The sequence below is a fragment of the Bombina bombina genome, chromosome 1 (assembly GCF_027579735.1).
Source record: "Bombina bombina isolate aBomBom1 chromosome 1, aBomBom1.pri, whole genome shotgun sequence".
Lineage (NCBI taxonomy): Eukaryota > Metazoa > Chordata > Amphibia > Anura > Bombinatoridae > Bombina > Bombina bombina.
Window position 1 is genome coordinate 1,119,515,874 of NC_069499.1, and position 16,373 is coordinate 1,119,532,246.

At 40.2% G+C, this 16,373-nt stretch overlaps 1 protein-coding gene across 1 annotated transcript in view; it reads left to right on the forward strand.

The window, feature by feature from the left end:
- Window positions 1-16,373, forward strand: part of PPP1R1B (protein phosphatase 1 regulatory inhibitor subunit 1B) — a 97,471-nt gene that overhangs the window by 58,276 nt on the left and 22,822 nt on the right. The window contains exon 4 of the mRNA XM_053698005.1: window positions 12,485-12,560. Coding sequence (XP_053553980.1) covers window positions 12,485-12,560 — 76 coding nt within the window. The remainder of the gene's footprint in view (window positions 1-12,484; window positions 12,561-16,373) is intronic.

Below are 16,373 nucleotides of genomic sequence, written 5' to 3' on the forward strand. Positions count from 1 at the left end.
AACCCCTAAACCGCCGCTCCCGGACCCCGCCGCAACTAAATAAAATGTTTAACCCCTAAACCGCCGCAACTCTAATAAATGTATTAACCCCTAAACCGCCGGTCACGGAGCCCACCGCCACCTACATTATATTTATTAACCCCTAATCTGCCCCCCCTACACCACCGCCACTATAATAAACATATTAACCCCTAAACCTAAGTCTAACCCTAACACCCCCCTAACTTAAATATTATTTAAATAAATCTAAATAAAATTACTACAATTAACTAAATTATTCCTATTTAAAACTAAATACTACCTATAATAATACCTATAAAATAAACCGTAAGATAGCTACAATATAACTAATAATTACATTGTAGCTAGCTTAGGGTTTATTTTTATTTTACAGGCAACTTTGTATTTATTTTAACTAGGTACAATAGTTATGAAATAGTTATTAACGATTTATTAGCTACCTAGCTAAAATAAATACAAATTTACCTGTAAAATAAATCCTAACCTAAGTTACAATTACACCTAACACTACACTATAATTAAATTAATTAAATAAATTAACTACAATGAAATTAAATAAAATTAAATAAAATTAACTAAAGTACAAAAAAAAAAGTACAGAAAATAAAAAAATAATTACAAGATTTTTAAACTAATTACACCTAATCTAATCCCACTAATAAAATAAAAAAGCCCCCCCCCCCCAAAAAAAATCCCTACCCTATACTAAATTACAAATAGCCCTTAAAAGGGCTTTTTGCAGGGCATTGCCCCAAAGTAATCAGCTTTTTTACCTGTAAAAAAAAAATACAATACCCCCTAACATTAAAACCCACCACCCACACAACCAACCCTACTCTAAAACCCACCCAATCCCCCCTTAATAAAACCTAACACTAACCCCTTGAAGATCATCCTACCTTGAGACGTCTTCACCCAACTGGACCTAAGTCCTCAACGAACCCGGGCGAAGTCTTCATCCAACCGGGCAGAAGAGGTCCTCCAGACGTGCATAAGTCTTCATCCATGCAGCATCTTCTATCTTCATCCATCCGACGAGAAGCGGCTCCATCTTGAAGACATCCGACGCGAAGCATCCATCCAGACCAACGACTACCCGACGAATGACGGTTCCTTTAAATGACGTCATCCAAGATGGCGTCCCTTGAATTCCGATTGGCTGATAGAATTCTATCAGCCAATCGGAATTAAGGTAGGAAAAATCCTATTGGCTGATGCAATCAGCTAATAGGATTGAAGTTCAATCCTATTGGCTGATCCAATCAGCCAATAGGATTGAGCTTGCATTCTATTGGCTGTTCCAATCAGCCAATAGAATGCGAGCTCAATCCTATTGGCTGATTGCATCAGCCAATAGGATTTTTCCTACCTTAATTCCAATTGGCTGATAGAATTCTATCAGCAAATCGGAATTCAAGGAACGCCATCTTGGATGATGTCATTTAAAGGAACTGTCATTCTTCAGGTAGTCATCGGTCTGGATGGATGCTCCGCGTCGGATGTCTTCAAGATGGAGCCGCTCCTCGTCGGATGGATGAAGATAGAAGATGCCGCATGAATGAAGACTTCTGTCCATCTGGAGGACCTCTTCTGCCCGGTTGGATGAAGACTTCGCCCGGCTTCGTTGAGGACTTATGCCCAGTTGGGTGAAGACATCTCAATGTAGGGTGATCTTCAAGGGGTTAGTGTTAGGTTTTATTAAGGGGGGATTGGGTGGGTTTTAGAGTAGGGTTGGGTGTGTGGGTGGTGGGTTTTAATGTTGGGGGGGTATTGTATTTTTTTTACAGGTAAAAAAGCTGATTACTTTGGGGCAATGCCCCGCAAAACGCCCTTTTAAGGGCTATTTGTAATTTAGTATAGGTTTGGGATTTTTTTTATTTTGGGGGGCTTTTTATTTTATTAGGGAGATTAGATTAAGTGTAATTAGTTTAAAAATCTTGTAATTATTTTTTTATTTTCTGTAATTTAGTGTTTGTTTTTTTTGTACGTTAGTTAATTTTATTTAATTTTATTTAATTGTATTTCATTGTAGTTAATTTAGGGAATTAATTTAATTATAGTGTAGTGTTAGGTGTAATTGTAACTTAGGTTAGGATTTATTTTACAGGTACTTTTGTATTTATTTTAACTAGGTAGTTAGTAAATAGTTAATAACAATTTAGTAACTATTCTACCTAGTTACAATAAATACAAACTTGCCTGTAAAATAAAAGTAAACCCTAAGCTAGCTACAATGTAACTATTGTAGCTATCTTAGGGTTTATTTTACAGGTAAGTATTTAGTTTTAAAAAGGTATAATTTAGTTAATTATAGGAATTTTATTTAGATTTATTTAAATTATATTTAAGTTAGGGGGGTGTTAGGGTTAGAGTTAGACTTAGATTTAGGGGTTAATAAATTTAATATAGTTGCGGCGGTGTAGGGGGGCAGATTAGGGGTTAATAAATATAATGTAGGTGGCGGTGGGCTCCGGGAGCGGTGGTTTAGGGGTTAAACACTTTGTTTAGCTGCAGCGGGGTCTGGGAGCAGCAGGATAGGGGTTAATAACTTTATGTAGGTGGTGGCGGTATAGGGGGCGGCAGATCAGGGGTTAATATGTATAATGTAGGTGATGGTGGGCTCCGTGAGCGGCGGTTTAGGGGTTAAACCATTTATTTAGTTGTGGCGTGGTCCGGGAGCAGCGGTTTAGGGGTTAATAAATTTAATGTAGGTGGCGGCGGTGTAGGGGGGGCATATTAGGGGTTAATAAGTATAATGTAGGTGGCGGCGGTGTTGGGGCGGCAGATTAGGGGTTAATAAGTGTAATGTAGGTGGCGGCAGGTGTAGTGGGGGCAGATTAGGGGTGTTTAGACTCGGGGTACATGTTAGGGTGTTAGGTGTAGACATTACCATAGGAATCAATGGGATATCGGACAGCAGCGAACATGAGCTTTCGCTGCTTTCCGACTCCCATTGATTCGGCGGATTGAAAACCAGGTACGCTGGGCCGGAATAGTGCCGAGCGTACCTGCTAGTTCTTTGATAACTAGCAAAAGTAGTCAGATTGTGCCGAACTTGCGTTCAGAACATCTGTAGTGACGTAACCATGGATCTGTGTCGGACTGAGTTCGGCGGATTGTATGTTACGTCACTGAATTCTACTTTTGCCGGTCTGTAGGGTTTGATAACTATGGCGAATCAGGCTCGCCATAAATACGCTGCGGAATTCCAGCGTATTTGCGGTTGACAGCTTGATAAATAGAGGCCAAAGTCTTTCTTGTTCCGACATCCGTGGGAAGTCTGTTATTTCTTTCATTATTTTTGGGAAGTATTTATCCCTTAAGAGTTTGTATCTTGTACAGTACAAGAGGAAGTGCGCTTCAGTCTCTATGTCCCCACTGTCACACTGTGCACATTGTCTGGCTGCCCTGGGTCTCCATTTTGTCTGATATCTGCCAGTCTCTATTTCCAGCTGGTGGTCAGAGATTCTGTATTTAGTGAGTATCTGTCTGTGCTTTGGGTTGGTGACACTTGTGAGATACTCAGCTAGTTTGTACTCTCTTTGTAGAGACCTGTAACACTCCAGCTTGTTCTGTTGTCCTATCTGTTCCACCCAGTGCTCAGTGTACCTCTCCTTCAGAGCTGTTTGTAAGCTGTTTGGACTGTGCTTTTGCTGATGTGGTTTTGCAGGTCTGATGTATATTCTCTAAATACTTTTGATGCTGGGTCACAGAGCGCTTGGTGGTAAAGTGTATTTGTGTCACTATTTGTGAGGTGATACCAGAACTTGTACACCCTTTTTTGCATTGGTAGCAGCAATGGGACTCTTCCCAGCTCTGCTCTGCACCCGTTGTTAGGGGCGCTTCTGTGTACTTTCAGTGCATATTTACAAAATTGGAGATGTGTAATTTCTGTGAGAGTTTTGTCCCATTCTCGGTAGTTCTGGGTCAGTGTTGGGCCCCAGACCTCACAACCATACAGCACGATTGGTACAATGGTGCTTTCAAATACCTTAAGTACCAGTTCTGTAGGCGGGTTTAGACTGGCTAGCGGCTTCTTGATTGCATGGAAGGCTCTAAGGGCTTTTTCTTGCAGTGTTTTGATGGCCAGTTTAAAGCTTCCTGCTGCATTCAGTGTAAGCAAAAGATAGGTATAATTTAATGAGTGCTCTACCTCTTTAGAGAACAATAGGAATTTGAGTTTTTGCTGGAGATTTTTGGGCTTTTTCTGGAAAATCATGACTATCATTTTTTCCATATTCACTTCCATTGCCCATGACTTACAGTATGTCTGCAGTATGTCTAGTTTTTCTTGCAAATCCACTTCTGTGGGGGACAGGATGAGCAGGTCATCTGCATATAAGAGACAATGGATTTCCTTCCCATTCAGAGATATACCTGGGGCTGTGCATTTCTCCAGTACTGTGGGCAGATCATTAATGTACAGGTTGAATAATGTGGGGCTGAGGCTGCATCCTTGTCTGACACCTCTCTTATGTTCAAAGCTCTTTGTTTGTAGTTTGTTTATTTTTACTTTACATTTGAGGGATGAATACATTGTCTTTATTATGTCATATGTCCTCCCACCAATTCCACTTTGCAGCAGTTTTATGTATATGCCAGGGTGCCAAATTGAGTCAAATGCTTTTTTGAAGTCCACAAAACATGCAAACACCTTCCCTGATGGTGAAATTTTCACATAGTTGTTAGTGATAGCTTGTAATGTGAAAATGTGGTCTGTGGTTCTTTGTTTAGGGAGGAAACCTATCTGACTCATGTGCAGGGTTCTGCTGTCTATTAGAGATTTTAATATTCTCTGGTTCAGGATTGTGCAGAAGAGTTTGCTCACATTGCTGTTTACACAGACTCCCCTGTAGTTATTTGGGTCAGTTAGATCCCCATGTTTGTGGATTGGGGTAACCAGACCTTCTGTCCATGTTTCTGGGAAGTGCCCTGATTGTAAGATGATATTAAACAGTTTTGTGAGAGCCTCTTGGAGCTGTGGGCTGCTGTGAATCAGCATCTCATTTAGTATTTGGTCAGATCCACAAGCTTTTCTTGGTTTTAATGATCTTATGCTTTCTGCAACTTCCTGTAGTGTGAAGGGGAAGTCTAGATAAGTTTGATAGTTCTTTATTACATTTTCTAAATTTAACAGTTTTTCACAAGTTTATTTTTGTGACATACTGAGCTTATTAGGTTCTAGATCTTTGTATAATGTTTGAAAATAATCTGTCCATATGTCACCATCTTGGATTGGAATATTTTCAGTGGCTTTTGAGGTGAATTTTTTCCACAAGCTCCAAAAGGAATTATTATCTGTTGATTCTTGAATTTGGCAAAGGGTTTTATTTAGGTGGTTTATTTTCTTGTGTTTGAGGGTAGATTTGTACTCTTTTAGTTTATGGTTATATATGCACCTCAGATCCTCTTGCAGTGGTTCTCTGTGTTTAAGGTTTGATAATTTTCTCACCTCAAATCTTAAGGCTGCACATTCTTTATCAAACAATCATTTTTATTGTTATTTTTCCTTTGTCTTTTGTCTGACAGTTTAAGGAATTTGTTTGCTGCTCTATGGAGAATAGTTGTTAAATAATTTGTTGCTTTATTTGTGTCATATGGAGTAAAACTGTAGCTTCTATTAATGAAAGCATTAATTTGATTAGTTATCTCCTCAGTTTCCAAACTGTTCATAAAGATTCCCTTACTTTGGCCTCGCTTCCATTGAGCCGTTAAAAATGGAGCCGTAAGCTACCGAAGCGGCCGACAGCTAAAAGTAATTTACAGCTCCATTTTAGTACCAGGTTTTCATTGAAATATTTTGCGGATAGCGTGCAGTCGCTCTTTTCGTGTAGCTGTAAGTTAACGTTGTGTTAACGCTTCCATCTGATGTCGGATTGCTTGAAAATCAATTAGTTACTAAGATAACCCGACCTTACGCTATAGAATTTACGTTTAACGTCCGTGCTCCTTACCGGTGGGATCACCTCTCAAGAAAAATAAAGAAACACATCCATATTTTTAATAATCAAATACTATTTTCTAATATTATTATATTTACCACTTCATAAATATAAGTAATATGTATTGCTGCCCTAGGCATAGGTCTAGTTTGCATTCTGTAGATATGTTCTTGCATATATTATTATATTTAAATATATACTGATATTTCTATTAGAATATAAGTTCAACTATTTCTATACATGAGACAACAATAAATATTACTTATAACAATTTATTTCTACATTAAAACACTTGCATTATTTGTAAGTTTTATAATTTCAATAGAAAATAGGTCTCAAAAAGCACAATTTTCCTCTTTTACACCTAGTTGAGCTGGGTGTAATATTTCTCAATTTATCGACAGCCTCCGACAGTGTATTAACGGTTTGCGCTTCCATTGGAAACCTGGTATAATTTATCGATTAACGGCTTCTATTACTTTCTATGGGACGCCAAGATCTTTTCGGCAGCCGAAGTCCGGCTGCCGATATTGAGGTATAATGCGCCATTGGAAACAGTCGCTAAACGATATTGCTTCCGACAGCATATTTATCGGTTTGCGAGTGCACGCAAACTGAATTACAACTCAATGGAAGCGAGGCCTTTGTTGGGACCACAGGTAATTAGGGGGCATTCTGTACAGATGTTTCCTGGCTTTCCATGTTGGGATTTTCTTTGAACTATTGATGTGTATGACAATTTGGTTATGGTCGGATAGGTAGGACTGGGGTCTAACTATCAGGGAATTTATCTTTCTGATGTCCAGGTCTGTTTATTACATAGTAAATGACACTTTTACCACTTGATGAGTTAAATGTAAAACTTCCCAGCCTGTCTCCTGTTACCCTTCCATTTACAATGTACAGACCTAAACTATTACAAACATCAAGGGCGCGATCCGATAAAGATCGTAGTTTGTGGCGCAAGCGAGGGAACCCCCGCTGCCCGTAGTTTCAGCTCGCAACTCGAGCTATCCTATATACGGCGCCGTCAGATGCTAAAGTGCCGTAAGTCGGATAAACAGGCGATGTCCAGAAATCTGCGTAAGTACAAATTTCTGGAGTCGCCAGTGACTTACGGCACTTTAGAAACTGCCGACGCCTACAAAACCTGACTAAATTATTAAATCTCCCGTACTGTCTAACACGCCTCCCAAACATAGCCTGACACGTCTAACCCTCTATCCGCTATCCCCCCTCACTATCCTAACAATAAAAAATGTATTAACCCCTGCTCCTCTCTCCCTCAAACTCCGCTTCTTTCTCCCTCACTCTCTGCTTCTCTTTCCCTCACTCTCTGCTTCTCTCTTCCTCATACTGTGCTTCTCTCTCCCTCACACTCTGCCTCTCTCTCCCTCACTCTCTGCCTCTCTCTCCCTCCCTTACACTCTGCTCCTCTTTCCCTTACACTCTGCTTCTCTCTTTCCCTTACACTCTGCTTCTCTCTCCCTCACTCTCTGCTTCTCTCTCCCTCACTCTCTGCTTCTCTCTCCCTCACTCTCTGCTTCTCTCTCCTTCACTCTCTGCTTCTCTCTCCCTCACACTCTGCTTCTCTCTCCCTCACACTCTGCTTCTCTCTCCCTCACACTCTGCTTCTCTCTCCCTCACACTCTGCTTCTCTCTCCCTCACACTCCGATTCTCTCTCCCTCACACTCCGATTCTCTCTCCCTCACACTCTGATTCTCTCTCCCTCACACTCCGATTCTCTCTCCCTCACACTCTGATTCTCTTTCCCTCACACTCTGATTCTCTCTCCCTCACACTCTGATTCTCTCTCCCTCACACTCTGCTTCTCTCTTCCTCACACTCTGCTCCTCTCTCCCTCACACTCTTCTTCTCTCTATCTCCCTCACTCTCTACTTCTCGGTCCCTCACACTCTGCTCCTCTCTCCCTCACACTCTTCTTTTCTCTTTCTCTCTCACTCTCTACTTCTCGGTCCCTCACACTCTGCTTTGCATGTGGATTAATTTCAATATTACCATGCATAGCTTGTTTTGGATGGTGACTTTTAAGATAGCTACTAGCTGATTTTTCCTTGGTTATGTGAGGTGACTGCTGTAAATACTGGAATTAACCTCCCTTCTTCCTCAGAACCTACTACAAAAGTAGGTATTGTACATGGAACGTCACTAGGTGGATGCTTCCTGAATAAAACCTTTGTTGGTACTTGGATGCTTCATTCCCTACTAACAAATACAAAACAAGTACACTTGAAGGGAACAAATATGGCAGGAGATAAGAGACCTTTTGGGAAAATGGCATTACAGTTAACTTGCACTCTCATGAGCCTTGCATTACCTGTAGCATCCCCTAAAATCATACTCCTGTATCATTAGGGAGCATAGTGGGAACCTGGTCACTCACTATTGAGAACCCTTCTTACCTAACTTAATTAGAGACTCACGTAAAAGGACATAATACTCATATGCTAAATCACTTTAAAGTGATGCAGCATAACTGTTAAAAGCTGACAGTAAAATATCACCTGAGAATCTCTATTTAAAAAAGGAAGATATTTTATATTTTCACAACTTCCTGAACTCACCAGAGTATGTATTCTGTAAAAATGTATACTTCAGTTACTGCCCAATTGCAGGTTTAAAAAAGGAAGAAATGAAAAGCAGCCAATAGGCATCAGCAGTGCTGAGGTCATTAACTCTTTTACGGTGTTCTCGTGAGATTTCATTTAACTCTCATGAGATTTCATAGTAAACTTCCTTAAACTGAATAGGGAAATAAGATAAGCATGCTATCTTGCCTGTCCCGGGAAAGGCATACAGATTTGCTGCTTAAAGGGACAGTTCATCCAAAGAAATTCTCCCCTTTAAATTGTTCCCAATGATTCATTGTACCTGCTGGAGTGTTTCAAATTGTTTACAAGTAGCTCCTTTACCCCTATTTTGGCATTTGAAATAGCTGATTTAGCTTGTGGTATCCAATCCTATACTGAAAGTTTCTATACTGGAGTATATTCTATTGAAAAGCCTAAGTAAACAAAGTCAGCAGAAGAGATTACACTCTCAGTGGGGTGCAGGATAGTTAAGTAATAAAATGATAATTTTCTAAGTATTGAGCTTTGGTTTTCCAGACAAATATAAGATAAGGGAGCAAGTCTGTGTACATAAAAGTGATAACAAAATGAGATCTGATATTACCTGAAGCTCAACCCATTGTAATAGGCTGTGGTTTAAAAGCACATAACCAGCTACTTCATATACACAAATAAACCTGAAAATGCAATTTCTCATAAATTTTATACTCTGCAGCTGGCATAACAAGTCATTGAAAATACATTCATATAAAAACAATTTTACAGTGTACTGTCCCTTTAAAGTCCTTTACAGTGGAGTGTTAGTACTTAGGACATTTTGATGTAAAATATCTTTCTTTTTTACATAGAGATGTTCAGGCAGGGCCGGATTTACCATTAGGCAGAGTAGGCATGTGCCTACAGGCGCCTTCCATAGAGAGGCACCTGTCTCTCTGCTCCATATGCCTTTTCTGCACACGTCTGCGGCTCTGCCTTCACTCACCATAGTAGATAATAACTTTGCCCTAAACAAAGATGGCCGCCACGCTGGCTGGTCCAGTCCGTTTCTCCAGTGAATGCGGACAGAGCAGCTAAAGCGGCCTGAGAGTAAGTTTGTGGAGGTTGGTTCTTTTATGGGGAGTGACAGTTAGTGACTATTTGTGCGCTATTACAGAGCGATCTGAGTGCACGCTATTTGTGAGTGCACAGTGGGCATGTATCAGCTGCAGCAGCAGTGGCTGTCAAAATCAAAATGACAGATGTCAGAGGGCAGTCTTTCCTATAAAATAGCATAGGTATAAATATTATAGCTAAAATGCAAAATGCCAGGGCTGTTGCACAGGATAAACACACTTTTAAAAAATAAACTGACCCTTGGTTGATTGTGCACATTGCAGGCGTCAGGCTTGGTCAGCATAGTTTCTAAATGAAACCCCAGTCTAGACAACCTGCACTTTTCTTGTATAAATTATATTTAAAAAAATACTGTTCTGACTGGAATCTCATCATACTGGGCAAATATTGTCTGGAGTGTTTTGTTATAGATCATGGACTGCCTTTTATATGGCAAAATTAGCAGCTGCTGTAAAAATAACCCCATAATTCTATAAAGTTTTAAGCTGTATCTATAGGTTCATACATGTGAACCAGGAGCGCGTGGGGGGTGCTTTAGATTTTGGCACCTGGGCTGTAAGTCCGGCCCTTTGTTCAGGTGATATTTTCTAGTCAGCTTTTTACAGCTATGCTGCATCACTTTCAAGTGTTTAAACATTTGGGTATTATGGCCCTTTAACTTAATTCAGAGGAGACAACGTTTACATGTGCCTAAAAATGCTGAAACATCTCTAGCACATCAGTCAATGGATGGAGAGTATCTGACTGAAGTCATATTTCTGTCATCCAACATTTATTATGGATGGTTAGTCCTTTCACTTTAATGCATTCACACTAAGGTGATTGAAGGTATCAACCCAAGTGCATCCTTAGTTTTCTTGCCATTGAGACAGGTCAAATCACTGCTCATTCTGCTAACAGCTGAAAGGTGGAATGCCAATTCAATACTTGGAAAATTGTTTTTTTTTTCTATATATTAGTCAGGTAGATTGCAGATATGACGTAGGTGTAAGTGTTCAGTGGGAGTTAGCTGGGCATTCCAGGAGGAGTATAGGGATGACATGACATAGGTGTAGACGGTCTGTGGGAGTTAGCTGGGTGTTCCAGGGGAGTGTAGCTAAGACATGACGTAGGTGTAGGCAGTATTAGGGAGTTAGCTGGGCGTTCCAGGGGGAGAATAGCTAAAATATGACGTAAATGTAGGCGTTCTATGGGAGTAAGCCGGCAGTTCCAGGGGAGTAAACTGCACTTTGATTGGGATACATCGCCCACAGTGCAATATATTCCAATCTCTGAAGTACAAGTTATTAGAAAGGTGTTAGCCACGTTTGTACCTTTTCAGTGGCAAGATTTTACAGTGTGAAGCAGGTAGTGTAGATGTAGTTACAGTAAGGTCACACGGGCATTATTTGAAGTGTTACTACAGAGAAACCATGTTTGGTTTCAGTGAACACACTGTCTGTGTAGGAACACTTAAAATGCCCCCCCCCCCCCATAAAAGAACCTTATTCCCAATTCCCCTCCCTCACAGATGACACTGTTCTTAACTCACCCACATATTTCCTCAACCTGTTGTTCTTCTCTTCATTTATTTCCTCTCTTCTCTTTTGCTTTAAATGAGATCATCCAGTCTGGTCCTTAGTTATTTGCTACCTATTTATTTAGTTCCAATTTTTTCCTTCTCTCTCACATTTGGTTTTATTCTATCTACTTCCCTCACCATTTTCATCTATTCTTTAACAATCTGCTCTTCTTTATTACTTTTATATCCCTGCCTCACCCAATGGGGCCTAGCTATGAACGGCCTGTCCAACATGATCCGATCAGCGGATCATGTCCGACAGACCTCGCTGAATGCGGAGAGCAATACGCTCTCTGCATTCAGCATTGCACCAGCAGCTCTTGTGAACTGCTGGTGCAATGCCGCCCCCTGAAGATTCGCGGCCAATCTGCAGGGGGTGTTAGCAGGGGGTGTTAATCAACCCGATCATATTCGAAGGGGTTGAATTTCGACGATGTCTGTCCACCACCTCAAAGCAGGTGGACAGGTTATGGAGCAGCATTCTTTAGACCTCTGCTTCATAACTGGTGTTTCTCGCGAGTCTGAAGGCTCGCCAGAAACACGGGGGTTCAAGCTCCATAAGGAGCTTGATAGATATGCCCCAATGTCTCTCCTTTCTCTCCTATTTTTACATTGTCTCTCCTTTCTCTCCTATTTTTTCACATTTCATTCAGTTTATGCTTCTACCTCACACTCCACTCACCTACCTTGTTCTCATCTTCTCACCCCTTATGCACTACTCAGTCTTCACACATGTCTCTTACTCTCACCTTCTTCTTCTCATATTGGTAACTTTCTCCTTTGGTACAAACCTTCACTACATAACCACTTCTTCTTCACCTGCTCCTTTTCTCAGCAGCACATTCCTTTTCTACAGTTACTAATTATAAGGCCTGCTTCCTGGTAAATGGCCATTATCCCCCCCTGTTTGTTCTCTCACACCCTCACACACACCCCACAACTGTCACAACTGCCCTTTCACCCACCTGCTAAGCCTCCTCTCTCTTCTGGGACCATTTCCTCACTCTGTTTCTCGCCTTCACCTCTACTTCCTTTCTTCATTGCTTCCTCCTCTCCTCTACTTCTTCTTCATCTCTGCACCTCCCCATCATTCCCTGATACTTACATTATTTACTTCTACTTATCTATTGTACCTCTTTCCTTCACACACAACCTTTTTCCTTCACCCTTGTTCTCTCATCCCGACACCTAACTTCCTCCTCTATATATCTTCCTTCTCTGTCTGTCCATCGTCCCTCTCATTTCTTTATTTTAGAAGAACCCAGGGGATACACAAGTTCTGAAGACTAAGAGACCAAACCCATGTGGCTATATCCCTCCTTCTATTAAAGGTAAGATCTCCATTATCTTGCTTTCTTTAAACCATTAAAGCTGGTGCTGTAATTGCTTACATTATTATTATTATTATTATTATTATTATTATGAATAATAAACATACAAAGACTGCATTGATTTCCTCCAGTTTCTGACTATCAAGTAGTTAATTAACTGCTCCATTTATACTTCTGGCAATCAAGCAAGGAGCTAAAACTCTGCTTATTTTTTTAAGCCGTTCCAATCCATTTCAATATCTGTCATCTGAATTAGAAATGTATTTGAATATCAATGGTTAATGCCTTATATGTTTGAAAGCATTTTTTTAACATAATCAATACTTCATGATGTGTGCACTTATCAATTTCATACAACTTTATAAGTAACTATCTTGATAATATTATGATTATCATATTTTAGTCATGTATAGGTTCCAGAGTTCCAAAGTGTTATTTTTTTAATGATGTTCAAGTGGATTGGAATGACCATGAATTTGAGGATTCCATGAAGCTCCATGCAAGACACTTCACAAGGCTTTTCTAATGGACTCTGTCAATAATGTAAAATTATTTTTCACATAGTGGTTGATCCACAGTTCAACTTATTTAGTGGTGGTATGTTGGTGATCTTTGGGACCACACTTTTGCTATTGTGTTATGAGTATGGGTTCTGTAAGACCCACACAAAGAGCCAGACAAGTGCCGTTCAAATGTATTTATTTATTTATTTTTGCTCTTGTGCAAGCTGCGCTCATAGTAAAAAATTTAAGTTAGTGAGTGATTGAAAGATTTAGGTGAGCTAACTTCAGAACTTTGGATATCGCTACTGCACTAACTTTTTCTCAACATAGACTTCAATGGGGTGCGCTGCAAAAAAAACATTAGTTATTGCTGTGTGCTAACCCGACACTGCGCTAGATCAAGTGCTCTAAACCCGTAGGTGCGTTAGGAATACTTCAAATTCTTATGTTCTTCACATTATTATTATTATTATTATACTTTATTTATGAATTGCCATCATTTTCCGCAGCGCTGTCCATGGATACAGTTCATTTAAATAAAACAATAATATAAAACTTTTAAGACACAGGACAAAATTTACAAACACATACAGGAAGAATTGAGGGCCCTATTCCCGTGGGAATTACAATCTAGAAGGGTAGGAAGTTGAGAAACAGGAGGCGAGGATTGCAAGATTAAGAAAGATGTTAATGCAGACTTAGAGGAGGGAAATGTTGTTAGGTAATAGAAATATTATTGAGTTGGGTGGTAGGCTTCTCTGAACAGAAAAGTCTTCAGAGAGCATTTAAAGGAAGAAAGATTAGGGCAAAGCCTGACAGCACGAGGGAGAGTGTTCCAGAGGGTAGGTGCTGCACGACAGAAGTCCTGCAGTCTAGCATGAGAGGAGGTGATAGTCGCAGATACAAGAAGCAGTTCATTGTTGGATCTTAGTGGGTGGGCTGGAGTATACTTGTTGATTAGAGAGGATAGGTAGAGGGGATCAGTATTGGTGAGCATTTTTTATGCAAGGGTGAGAATTTTGAATTTAATTCTGCTGTGTATGGGGAGCCAATGAAGGGACTCGCAGAGTGCAGCAGATAAAGAGCGACGGGAAAGGTGGATCAGCCTGGCAGAGGCATTTAGGATGGGTTGAAGGGGGGAGAGGCGGGAAAGAGGAAGGCCAGTAAGTAGGTTATTGCAGTAGTCAAGTCGGGAAATAACAAGGGAGTGGATTATTTTCTTTGTGGTGTTAGCGCACAGGGTCGAATCTTGGAAATGTTGCATAGATGGTTGCGGCAGGATGTAGAAAACGATTGGGCGATGGGGAAATGGTGATGCCGTCAACAGGGATAGAGAAGTCACAAGTCGTCATAGAGCTTGAGGGTGTGATAAGAAGGAGCTCAGTCTTGGACATCCAGAAAGAAATACCAGATAAGCAGTCGCTGACATGAGAAAGGACAGAAGAAAATGTTCTTTTCATTTTTAAATATATATATATATATATATATATATATGATTAATTTTATATAGGTATAGATATATAGGTATAGATATATATCTATACCTATATATCTATATAAATATATACAAATATATATATATAGATAGATTATATACTGATATATACATAAAATATTTATTTTAAAATAAAAAGAAAATTTTTCTAAGGGAAGGGCACAAAAGTGTATGTGTATATATATATATATATATATATATATATGTGTGTGTGTGTGTATATATGTGTGTATATATGTATGTGTGTCGGCTTTCGCTAACTATAACTTTCCCCTTGTAATGCTAGGCCTATTTAGAGTGGTAGCGATCTCCATTGAAAGTATAAGTTGCACTAGAGCGATGCAGGGTGCGCTAACCCATCTCTGTGAAATGTGATTTACCATGGACTTGTAATATCAAGTTGTGCGTAAATGTTAGTGGGGTCCAGAGATACTGCTTATCATGACCCATGCTATCATTAGCGTGCCACTTGTAATCTGGGTGAAAAGGTTCATAAAAGCTTTACCCCCTCCATTAGGAAGTAGGTCTCGGGATCTTGGACTAATTTATTTTTGGCCTAACTCTCCTTATTAAGGGCTAAATTGTATAAGTAATGAGACAGCTACCTCCTTAGTGAGCGCACGTAAGACAGGGACTCTGCAACAATCCCTTAAATCCAAAGTAATAAGAAAATGTCCACAGGGCTTCTTTGCTTATTCAATATTCTTTATTGGTCACTCAGACATCCCAAATAATAAGCTTATTATTTGGGATGTCTGAGTGACCAATAAAGAATATTGAATAAGCAAAGAAGCGCTGTGGACATTTTCTTATTACTTATTAAGGGCTAGATTACAAGTGGAGCAGTATTTTGTGTTTCCGCTAGAGCGATAACTCGTAGAATTACGATTTTTGTGCTATTCGTGTTGCGCTAGTGTTACAAGTTTAAAGTAAACAGTTTTTGCTTTAGCGGTAACCCGACTATCGCAAAATTCCAAACTTAGAATATCCCATGCACGTTCACGTATTCCTCCATGGAAGTCAATGGAGAAAAAGAAGTGGGAAAAAAACCTTATACCCAACTCTCACCAAACACCTTTACATATTCTCATTAGCGCTAACCCAACATGAAAATATGAATATTTCATATTCCAATGCCCTATCCTCCTTTGTCTTTCAGAAACATTAAAACATAACAGTCATAGAACTGACTGAACCTTAACCAATAACAATAACTTAAATAAATAGAGGACACAAATGTGTGGGAAAAGACCCGTAGGTCACGTTTATTGAATAACATGGAAAACCGTCTGGAAGCAACCAAACAAACTTACACCTGGTGGTAGCAATCTAACTAGGAGTGTAAGCAACCCCTGTTAGGAAGATGGACCGTGTCCGTGAATGCCAACAAGTGGAGCTCAGCTGCATGCAGATGGACTTAGGAAGTTCCCGGCAACTCAAATGGTGGAGGGACCTCCAGGCGTGCACCTGGGGACTTCACCCTACCCCCTGTCACTCTACCTCCTGATGGCAGATCAGGGCGCGGACCAACCGCCACAAGAGATAGCCCAACTGGCACAGCTCTTGCCGCCACCCTCATAAGTGTAACAGAATACCCTGCCTCAAATTAAATAGGAACAGGTAAATGCCCATCTTGGTGAGGTGCACACCGTCGCTCCTGTAGAAGCTCCTCTCAGCCGTTGTGATGTTCCCATTCTCCACAACTAAACCTCCTATATAGGACAGGCAAATCCTGACATCCCTATTCAGCTTTTTCCGGACCTGAAAGGAAGCCCTGTGGGATTGCATAACTCACCACTCTATCCTAGGGATGAT